Source organism: Macaca mulatta, chromosome 4, assembly GCF_049350105.2.
Source record: "Macaca mulatta isolate MMU2019108-1 chromosome 4, T2T-MMU8v2.0, whole genome shotgun sequence".
In the NCBI taxonomy this organism is placed as follows: domain Eukaryota; kingdom Metazoa; phylum Chordata; class Mammalia; order Primates; family Cercopithecidae; genus Macaca; species Macaca mulatta.
Window position 1 is genome coordinate 101,101,405 of NC_133409.1, and position 11,725 is coordinate 101,113,129.

At 38.7% G+C, this 11,725-nt stretch overlaps 1 protein-coding gene across 1 annotated transcript in view; it reads left to right on the forward strand.

Annotated features, from left to right (window-relative positions):
- Positions 1-10,812, forward strand: part of TBX18 (T-box transcription factor 18) — a 30,468-nt gene extending 19,656 nt beyond the window's left edge. The window contains exons 6-8 of the mRNA XM_001086401.5: positions 640-704; positions 6,712-6,806; positions 7,891-10,812. Coding sequence (XP_001086401.1) covers positions 640-704; positions 6,712-6,806; positions 7,891-8,615 — 885 coding nt within the window. The 3' untranslated portion in view covers positions 8,616-10,812. The remainder of the gene's footprint in view (positions 1-639; positions 705-6,711; positions 6,807-7,890) is intronic.
- Positions 10,813-11,725: the final 913 nt, after the last annotated feature.

An 11,725-nucleotide genomic window follows, 5' to 3' on the forward strand; every position in this document is an offset into this window, starting at 1 on the left:
TAGTGGTTACCTCTGTTTAGACATTCACTGTAGTGCTCTGACCAGGTTAGGACTCCACAGATAAAATAATAAAACTTTCAGATAAGAGCTACAAAGAATATTAAAGGAGGGACAAAAATACGGAGGCAGAAAATTAAAGGAGTGTGCATATTATTACCTAATTTTGAAGAAGAGAAAGCTGTGTAGAAGCTTAACAACATTTCAATGGCTGTTAAATAGAAGTTGGATACTAGTTATTCCTCATTACCTTTATTGAGAGAGAAACAGGATTAAACCACATCTCAGAGTTAAAGGGAAGAACTTCAATTGGGAGAGGGAATTGTCAGTTATAGGGCAAGTTACCAACAGATGATTCAGAATCTCCTTTTCCAGGAATATTAAAAAACAAAACTAACATATCTATTAATGCAGATTGAAAAGGAGTGAAGTATCTTTTTTAGAGCAGATCAATTTTTTAGATGATTTCTGAAATTTTCCTTAGCTTTACTGCTAGGATATTAAAATACTTGGGGAATAAAAGAGGGGTATACAATAGAGTCCTCTAACAGTTAATTTTTTAGTCATTGTAGTTTTGCAACCAAGTAAAAACCTTGCTTGACATTTATATAAGATTTGATATATATTTTTTCTACTCTGCAGATTACTCGCCTGAAGATAGATAGGAATCCATTTGCTAAAGGCTTCCGAGACTCTGGGCGCAACAGGTGGGTCTCAGTGAAGACCATTCTGGTTGTGATAAATATACTTGATATTTTATTATGAATTTTCTATTACAGAGTAAATGGCTAAATTTACTAATACGATATTGAAATCATTTCTGGGCCGGGCGCGGTGGCTCAAGCCTGTAATCCCAGCACTTTGGGAGGCCGAGACGGGCGGATCACGAGGTCAGGAGATCGAGACCATCCCAACATGGGCTAACATGGTGAAACCCCGTCTCCACTAAAAAATACAAAAAGCTAGCCGGGCGAGGTGGCGGGCGCCTGTAGTCCCAGCAACTCGGGAGGCTGAGGCAGGAGAATGGCGTGAACCTGGGAGGCGGAGCTTGCAGTGAGCTGAGATTCGGCCACTGCACTCCAGCCTGGGCGACAGAGCGAGACTCCGTCTCAAAAAAAAAAAAAAAAAGAAAAAAAAAAAAAAAGAAATCATTTCTGATGAGGACCATTGTGCCGCGGAGATGACTTATTTTTGTAGTGTAACGGTGTGACCTACCCTAAGGTGAATGTTCATGTGTGCTGCTGAGCTGAAAATGGAAGCTCTCAGGGTGTACAGTGCGTGCTGTTTCTGAAGGGGCCTTGAAGAAGCCTGCCCTTACAGGCACGGAAGCTTCAGTATCCCAATTAAATATCCTCTCTGCCTCTACTATTGGTTTAGAATTTCTTTGGTGATGATGCAACTATCTGTTGATATTGTCTGTGGAGTATGATAGGGTCTTTCATTAAGTCATATTTCCAGCTGGAATATGAAACTACTCTCCATTGCCAAGAGAGCTGATGTTCTTTAGTTTCCAAAGTTGTCTTGGCTTTGCTGACAGCCACACACTTGTTTATTTTTTCTGTTTCACGTTTTGTGGTGTTTGTACTAAGTGGTAGAGCCACAATAATGAATTCCACTCTATTACTTTTATCAAAAAGCAGATCACCTGGTCTATGTGCCAAAGGGTTTTTGAATTTATTGATATGACTCTACTCCAATATAGTTCAGTACAACATTTTCTAAAGCAACTGTTAGTAAGTAGTAATAGAGAGTAATAAGAGACTACACTTCTACAAATGCCTTTTCAGCGTAAGGCTTCTGCTTAAATGTTTTTAAAAGCAACTTGTTTTAAAAAAGAAGTATTTGAACAATCTTTATGACTTTACTCTTGAAATTATTCTAATACTTCTTGAAAACCCCAATTATTTTAGAGACAGTTTCTTCTGAAATTTTAGAGGGAAAACAAGCCATTCTTAGTTCTTTCAGTTGATTAATTGGACAAGATGGGTGACAGAGACCTTTCCTCAGAATACACTCAAGTGCTTGCAGAGACGTGATGTCATTTTTATATGCAGTGGCATCATTGAAACACCATGCAACACAAGAACTGAAATGCAGCTAAAATGCACTGAGAGTAGAGTAGCTTTCAACTTAGTGCAGGCAGATCAGGAAGACTAATAGCAGGGCTTCCCTCTGAAATTTTTCACTCTGTAGGAAAGTTTGCAGATATTCCTAACACATGAAAGTCGTCTGCTATATTGAAATTATTTTGTTTTTTGGATGTCTGTTTCAATGTAGAGAAAAAAATTGCTTGGCTTTTGTTTTATTACATTAGCTCCTGGTTAACCTTGTTTTTCAGAGGTGTTTCTGAAAATTAAATGTAAATTGAACCATCATTTAATAACTGGAAATGGCTACTTAATGAGGTGACTGGAGAGAACCTTTGGGATGATTTCTGTTCTACCTTGGCAAATGCTTTGATGGAATTATTTTGTGATTTTTGTTACAGCAGAATAGTATTTGTCCATTTAAGAGTCTTGTATTACTTTTAGTTTTTTTCTTAAGCAGAAAAGGAATTTACAGGAGAGAAATATTCAGGCTTGAAGAATATACAACCAGCAACTATATCCAAGCTATCAATTGCTCTAGCAAAGACTTCACTGCTACTGACTCAGGGGTCACATGCTTGTATATAGTCAGTTCATTTTTGAAGGAATAAATTTAAAATATTTTTTGAAGTATATTTTGAACAGATAATAGTGAACAAACCTCTACAAGAAGGGAGATGATAGATGCATATGACAAGTTTTCAGGAAGAATTCTAGATATTCAGCATCATGAAAATACATTTGGTTACTTAAATTTGGTCAGTGAAAAAGACAGGGGTGTTGTTGAATATAAATTACTTGGCCTATTGTTTGATATGGTGAGTTCAAAATGCTAGCTTTGATATGGATTCTTCTATCCCTTTGGCTATTTCAGGAGTATGTAGGCATGACATCCATGGTGCTTGTTACTATTTCTTCCCTGACTCTAAAACTTTAAAAATTTTGGAGGAACATATAGAAGACAGTGAATTATGTTTTAATGCTTTTAAAATTTTGTTAAAATTTAAAATTTTTATTTTGTTCCAAGTGTTTAAACAATATTATATTACATGAAAAGCACATTGAGCCTATATATGACTTTCTTACTAGTGAAATAAAGTTTCAACTTTTTTCCTTGTTGAAACTCTCTTGCTTACTATAGACAAGCTATTTACTAATACTTCTCACTTTGGAATGCTAACTATCTATAAATCATTATTCTTCTATTTAAAAATCTCATTGTAACCTTTCCCATTGACAAATGCAAAAGACACATTGGGAGAAGAGATAATTCAGTCACCTGAATTACATAAGCGAACATTTCTAACTTATGTATTAGTTTCTTTTAAAAAAAGAGACCAAGTTATATGTAAGACTTGGTGGAGGGCACAGTTGTTTGGGGAGCATGGGCATGAAGGGGCATGATTTTTAAAATATAGTAGTAGAGAAGTAAGGCTATGAGAAAAAGTTTAACATATTTCTTTATTACCCCTAGTTCTATTGTGCTGTTGTTAGTGTTTTTCTTAAAACAAATTCTATTTTTATTTTCCCCACCCTGTACATGAAATATGCAAATTGACCAGGACAAGAAATAAACATAGACTTGGGATTGTTTAAACTTTATAAAACAATTTGCCTTAATTAAAAATTATTCTTTTCTGGCTATTTATGACTCCTCAGCCTATTTTACAGGAATCAGTAGCTTCGGCCCTTAAAAGCTCTCCTGCAAGACATTTGCTATGTGAGAGAGAATTTATGTGCTGAGAATAGTTTCATTCTTCAGTTAGGCCTTAGGTTTGACCCTATAAAATTTTTTACTCAGGAAGGTACAAAAATTTCTTCTCTTTAAATACTTCAGGAAAAACATAACCATTTTACTAAATAAACTTGGCCATTTGATAGCAGAAATTAGGGTGGTGATAAAATGTGGAAATTGTTCAAAGGCATCTTGTATAAATTATCGCCTTGGCTGCACTCCTGCAGGAGGTGCCTTTTATCTTTTCTTTAACTAGCCAGGAAAGGTCTCCATTACTGGAGAAAATGAAGGCTTTTTAAAAAATGTCCAGATTCAGCTAATAAATATTTTATAACTGTTTCCTGCAAAATATCTAAAATCCTTTCTGGAACTTGCAGTGTGAAACAGCAGCCTTAAGAAAATTATCGATTGCTCCAAATCAGATCACTTGTAGATATGTCACCTTCAGAGCATCTCTTTAAAGCTTAGGGTTATATATTTGTGATGATCAATAACTTCTCCCTAAGAATTTAGTTTATGGATTTGTATTTGAATCGTAATAAAGTTTACACTGCTAAAGCAAATAATGCAGTAAGATACATCTCTGTACTCAGTTTCTAAGTCCAGTGGTTGCTTGTTAATTATCTTAGTAAACTTCCCTCAAGACTGCTCTATAATCACTTTAGTATTTTTAATATTTAAAACTACAATTACTCAAACTCATCTATGTGATAATAATAAGCTGTTTTATATTAAGCTGTGTCTTAACATTCTTTTGCATTTAAAATAGTTGTATTTCTAGAAAGTCACAAAATTTAGTATTGGTATAAACCGAATAGAGGGTGATATTCTAAACAGGACCCAGAATTCATTAGTCCAGTATTAAACACACCCACAGGCAACATGGGGTTTGGAACTGACCACGTCTGCCAAACTGCCCAGAAATCAATACACTAGTACAGAAAATACTATCAAGTGGCATGAACTTGGATTTGGCTTGTAGTTTGGTCACAGATATGATGAGTGGTTTGGAAGAAAAATCACTTAGAATGAAACAGTGTTAGGATTAATAAGGGTTTCAGAGCTTTTGTAATCTCATCCTCTCTTTGTGAGAAACTTAAGTCCAGGGAGATTAGCAAATTTACTTAAGGTCAGACAATGAGTTTAAGTGAGTTGCAGTGCCAGCCCAGTCCCTGTGACCCCAGTCTAGTATCCTTACCACTAAATAATTCTGTCTCTGTGGCACATTGATTACATCAGAAGCCAGATTCTGTTCTCTCTCAGGGTAGGCCAGGTGGAGCAGGTGCAGGTCCCCTCTGTGCTCTGCTCTTTTCTTTGGCAGTCCTGCACTATCCCCTCTGGGGCTGCAGACATCTCTTTGAAGTGCTCCCAGAGCTGCACCCCCAGAGCCTGTGACTTAAGAGATGAGTCAGGCTTATGTGCAGCCTCATGAGGTGTGTTCATGCATGCAAGTCTGTGCATGTATACACACCACCCCTCCACATATGCATAAATACATCATTATATCACTAAGATGGGGTAGGCATATTCCTCCAGAGTGAGTACAGAAATCAATTAACAGAGACTATACCCTGAACACTCTAAGGAAGCAAAGTCTGTGTGTGAAGCCTTGGAACAGATGGATAAGTAGTGTAAGATAATTTTAACAGCACAAGTCACTTACCTTTGGTGTTTAGAGAGCTTTCGCCATATTGTGTATGTGGTATGACTCTCTGGGGTGGATTACTCTAGTCTTAGTTTGCAGGTTATGACTTGGGGTGCAGGGACTCCAGAGGTGGTAGCACCTTGAGTCAAACTATTAAAGATACCTGAAATCACAGGAGATGTCTATTATTGGACATCCCAGGAAGCAAGTATTTTCTACAGTAGAGCTACAGGTTTCATGAAAAGTATAATGTTATCTAGATCAACAAATTACTTAGGGCTGAGGTGGTTGAAGGAAGAGCGATGAGGTCTCAGGTGTGGCTGTCTTGAGAATGATCTAGTTGAGTGAATGGCCTCGTTCCCAGAACCCAGAGGACTTAGTCACTTGATATACAGAAGGGAAGTCTCTGAATCATTCATGGTAGGAGATGGTTGATATATGTATTTAGAGTAGTTGCCCTTGTTTTAAAATATACATATGTCATGTAAATAGCCTATATCAAACTTATCCTGTCTCTTTAAGTATCCATTCATTAAGTGTATTTCAGGGCTTTAAAATAATTTGTGATTTAATAGTAACTCCATATACCAGATAGCCATGTGAGGTCACCTTCCTGCTCTCCTCCAACACTGCAGGGATAGGCCAGTGCCCTCTCTTCATGGCCCTCCTGTTGCTGGTGGGAGCCCAGCCTGGCTACACTGGGTTTGGTAGAGATTGTGCTCCTGAGAAAGAAGTCAATCAATCTTCTTTGGACAAGTGCTCCCCTGAACTGGCTGCCGAGGCATCAAATGATGGGCAGTAATGCCTCTTAGAAAAGAGCTGGTTTTCCAGGAATGTGCTTTCGTGGCAATGCCTTCCTCACTTAGAGGGAGAAGTAACAGGACAAGGAGAGAGGGTGTGTGCCAGATCACAGCAGAGCCTTGGACTCACAGCAGCCAGAATGGTCTCTCTTCACCTCAGCTTCTTAGCCCAAGGGAACAGCTTTTCACCCCTTAGGTCAGCTGAGTTTTCCAGAGAACATTAACAGGCAACTTAGGTGGGTGGTTTCAGTTCTCTCCTGCTGCTGGTAACAGAAATGTTAGCCCATTGCTGAAGCATTTCTTCTTGCCAATGCAAGCTCCTAACCTGACAATGTGGGGGTACTGTCAATACCAGTGTTGTTTTGAGATGCTTGCTGCTGGTGAAAGCTCCAAATGCTCCTAACTAGACTTCTTTTGTCCACCCCTATCCTGACCCCTTCCATTTAGAATGGGTTTGGAAGCCTTGGTGGAATCATATGCATTCTGGAGACCATCACTACGGACTCTGACCTTTGAAGATATCCCTGGAATTCCCAAGCAAGGTAACTCACAAAGTCTCCTGGGTCATATATACAGCCCATTCCTGCCTAGAAACTCGGGCACTAAAAGTGTACAAGTCATTATTTATACTTACAATAATGACCTCATCACCAACATTGTCCTACAGATTCCACCTGTCTTCTGCATGGTATAGGGATGGATCAGGAAAAAATGGCTCTCTTGGTCACAGATTAAATCTTAGATGTCTTAGGCTGTTTATATATTTCATGACCTTTACCTCATCCTTAAATCTCGTATTAAAATTAGAGGTGCTCTCATGCCAGGTGCTCTTCACAAGAAATTTTTGATGGTGCCCCCACTCCACCCTTTCTTCACATCTTGTTTGTTTTCTTTCTTCAGCAGAATTGCCTCTGGGCAGGGTTCTCCTGTTGGGTTAATGATGAGAAGGTCAGGCACATTCAGGCAGATTCTCCTGGGCTCATCTTTGAATATTTCTCAGCAGCCCAGGGCTGATTTCTCCTCAGAGGGAACTGCATGGAAAGCGATGTTGCTTCCTCTCTGGTCTGCTCCATAGGTAACACTCTCAGCTCACTCCTACATTTAGGCTTTTTACCACCATCCTGCCCAGCTTCCAGTGAGAAATTTACTGTGCTGGGTTTCAGATAATCATTGATTGGACTGGGCTTTTGGATTATTTTGAGACACTGTGCAAAACACCATCACCAGAGCAATGAAGGTTTTACAACCTGTCCAGCCCTTTGGAATTCTCCTCTCCCCTTAAGTTCTGTCAAGTTTGCAAACATCAGTCTGCCAGCAGATCCAGAGGGGGCACCATCGCTGCCATTGATTGGACACAGGGTTAACTACCCTCTCTGAGTTTCACAGGACTGTTTGTTTGTTGGACCTCTGCTCTTGTATTAGCATGTGATTCAACAACTTGTTTTCTAATTGGAAATGAGATTTTTCAACCAGATAATTCCTTGAAAGCTGAGACCATCTCCTTTTCATCTCTGTAGCATTCCCCCCAACGCTTGCCTTGTAACAAGCTGTGTCTAGCTCATATTTACAAAATTGAAGGAAAGGATGACTGTGGAGTCATTCTTTACATTTCAACTTCTTTTGTAGGCAATGCAAGTTCCTCCACCTTGCTCCAAGGTACTGGGAATGGCGTTCCTGCCACTCACCCTCACCTTTTGTCTGGCTCCTCTTGCTCCTCTCCTGCCTTCCATCTGGGGCCCAACACCAGCCAGCTATGTAGTCTGGCCCCTGCTGACTATTCTGCCTGTGCCCGCTCGGGCCTCACCCTCAACCGATACAGCACATCTTTGGCCGAGACCTACAACAGGCTCACCAATCAGGCTGGTGAGACCTTCGCCCCACCCAGGACTCCCTCCTATGTGGGCGTGAGCAGCAGCACCTCCGTGAACATGTCCATGGGTGGCACTGACGGGGACACCTTCAGCTGCCCACAGACCAGCTTATCTATGCAGATTTCAGGAATGTCCCCCCAGCTCCAGTATATCATGCCATCACCCTCCAGCAACGCCTTCGCCACTAACCAGACCCATCAGGGTTCCTATAATACTTTCAGATTACACAGCCCCTGTGCACTGTATGGATATAACTTCTCCACATCCCCCAAACTGGCTGCCAGTCCTGAGAAAATTGTTTCTTCCCAAGGAAGCTTCTTGGGGTCCTCACCGAGTGGGACCATGACGGATCGGCAGATGTTGCCCCCTGTGGAAGGAGTGCACCTGCTTAGCAGTGGGGGTCAGCAGAGTTTCTTTGACTCTAGGACCCTAGGAAGCTTAACTCTGTCATCATCTCAAGTATCTGCACATATGGTCTGATGAAGCCTTTAAGTTAAATGACATTTGAATCTGTCTAATGTATTTTCTTTTTCTTTTTTAAAAGCTATGTGGAAACTCTCTGTAGTTTATAAAATGTACATATAATAGAAAATGAAGGCTCACTGGGTTTTTTGACTTTATCATGGTGAGATTGTAATTATCTATGGTATATATGTATGCTGTATATACATAGCACATGGAGTATCACAGCCCCTATTGTTCCCCTGCTTCATCCAGTTGCACAGAGTATTGGCATGTGTGTAGTATATTTAAGCAAAGTTCTCAGACTCTTTTAAAAACAAGATGGTAAACTTAAAACTTGGCAATGATACTATCCAGATGAACACTTATAACTTAATTTATCAGAAAAATGCTCTAAACGGTTTCATACTTGACGTGTTGATAACCAATAGTAACCAGCATGTAGAGTCTTGTGATTTCTGTTATTCTTGGACACAGTGTGAGAATCTAAAATACAAAAGCCAGTTGAAGTCTTAGTGTTAGTTCTGAGGTATTTGTAATCAACTTTTTCACTCCTGCTTATTCTTATTTACCACAGATACCATATGACCTTGGGTCTATAAAAAATCATAACCCATAATAATTGTTATTTTCTTAAGGAAGGTAAAGGAGAGGCTTATGATTATTTTTTTGACTTTGCATTGGGCACATAAGAGGTTCTTATTCATCTGTAGAGAACAAATTTCCAGTATTTTTTATTTCTTGCTTATTTTAATTATCAAATAGACCGTTAAAGAATGTTCTATAACCATTTTTAAATTCCAATTTTCACCAGGAGAGGAATATGTGATATGAATGGAATGGCAAAAGGAAAATAAATCCACCTCAAATTCATTGATTCCAATGAGAAATGTCTATCTTTTAAATCAAGAGTAATACTCTTGTTAACTATACCTTATGTTTTTGTATAGTTTGAGCTTCCTGACCCATAGTATATAAGTAAAAAATGCATTTATGCTACTTATTTATATCTTGTAATTCTACACGTTCAATCCTTTCCCCCTCCTTAACCTTGTCCGTCTGCCTGCGTCTTTGCCAAAACAGATAGTTCCTAAGCCTGTATGGTGTTAAATAACGCGGTGAGGAATTTCAGTGGGTTATCTCCAGCAATCTGTCTTTTGGGAGCTATAGTGCAAAGGCCAAAGCCCATTACTATAAAGGCCCTCTTGGAGGACTAAGGAGGAAGATACTAATTATGATAAAGGAACTATAAAACTTTTAACCTCAACAGAATTTGTAACCTCAGAACTGGAGAAATTAAAATCAGTATTAAATGTTTTTAATTCCTAAAATAATATATGCATGGTTGAATAGTTAAAAACAAGTAACTTTGAGAGCACATTATGAGATAAATGAAAAAGGCTAAGAATACATGATGAGGCACATTCCCCTTCTGAGGAGAAAGTAAAATAACATGTCTGTGCATTGACCCATTCATTACATTTCATATATCTTAAGCAAAAGAGCATGATTTCCTCTCATTGCTAAACAGAATTGCTTTAACTCATCCCTGGATTTGGTGGGGAAAGGGTACAACTCCTGATTTGCTGTTTCACTTTGAAACAATACAATTTGTTAGATATTTAGGGGGATATACTGTTGAAATTGCACAGGATGTGATTCTGTTTATACATACTAACAAATTTCCTTTTGGATTCCTTAGCAGTTCATCAAATTAGTATTGAATTTTTAAATTTAAAACTAGCTTGAAGGGACATGAAATATTTGCAGTAGGTAGATCTATGTAAGATGTTTGGGTATGGCATTAATAGCTTGACAAAGATTTGGGGAAAGGCGTTAAGAATGAGTCCATCTCAGCCGTAGTGCTTAGTGTATAATTCAAGAACAGAGAGTTTCCCATCTTGAAAAAACATGGAAAGTAATGCTTTATACCCATATGTATTAATAAGAACATTTTCCTTCTTGCTGTTGATAATTTCAGATGATACTACAATATGAGTATAATTTTTTATTAACCTTTTTTTGTGGTAAAATTTTAGCAATCTTGTACAAATGCTGTTTGTTTTTTAGGTTTTACTGTAAATATTAATCACCATGTCACTTCAGAGACTAGCCTTTTATTGCTGAATTAAATGACATGCATACCTGGATAGTTATATATCTGTATTTTATTAAAAAGTACTTAAAATTATATTAAAGTGTGTTATTAAACCCTTTTATGATTTTTGAGGGTAATCATTTTAGTGTCTAAAAATATTGTTTCTAGAATAAGCACACACATGCATACCCCAAATGCAAATTCTGTACCTCTCAATCACATGGCAGAAAGAAATGGGCCTGCTGTTCATTCTTCATGTGTTAAATATAATTTCTTGGTGTGTTGACCATGTCATTGAAGGTGAAGGCCCTGACAAATGTTGAACACATGAAAATTTGAATGTGAGAGGAAAGGGATGGGGTGGTATGTTTTGTTTTGAGTCCAGGGGAGAAAAGCAAGGTTACAAGAATGAGTGGCTTGCACCACTGACTAGTGATGACAGATTACTTCTATGCCCCTTGACTAGTAAACATTCCAAGGGACATCGTGATGGGGTGAGGTTGCTGCTATCAAGACCGGTCACATTTTGAAAATTAACACTTGCTTCCTTACAAGCTGCCTTCCAGAGGTCAACAGCTTTTCACAAGTGAGGCACCCAGTTGCTGACCCTTGATTTCTGGAATGTAGGGGGTCAGGAATCCTTGGTGGCCCCCAGAGGAGGTTGGGGCACAGCGTAACCTATATAAGGAAGGATCATACTCACTCTTTACATCAATTAGCAAAATTCTGAGGAAAAGCAACCTCACTTTTAAAATGTAAATAGCTCTTCATCACCTCTCCAGACCTAATCCTACCAGTAACTCACACCTTAGTGTGAAATTAATAAACAGCAGCTTTGGAGATAGCTGGAGGTTTGACTTGGAGGAACAAAAAGAGTAATTTTTGCAGCAGGACAATTCTGGGAAGATTTGTATGGGAAGGAGAAGGTGCAAGAAGAGAGATCCCTAACTAAACTCTGCAGTGTCCCATGAAGTCCTGGTGCAGAGCATTAAAAATAATCATTTCATAAACTTCTTTCAGGAGCCTTGGT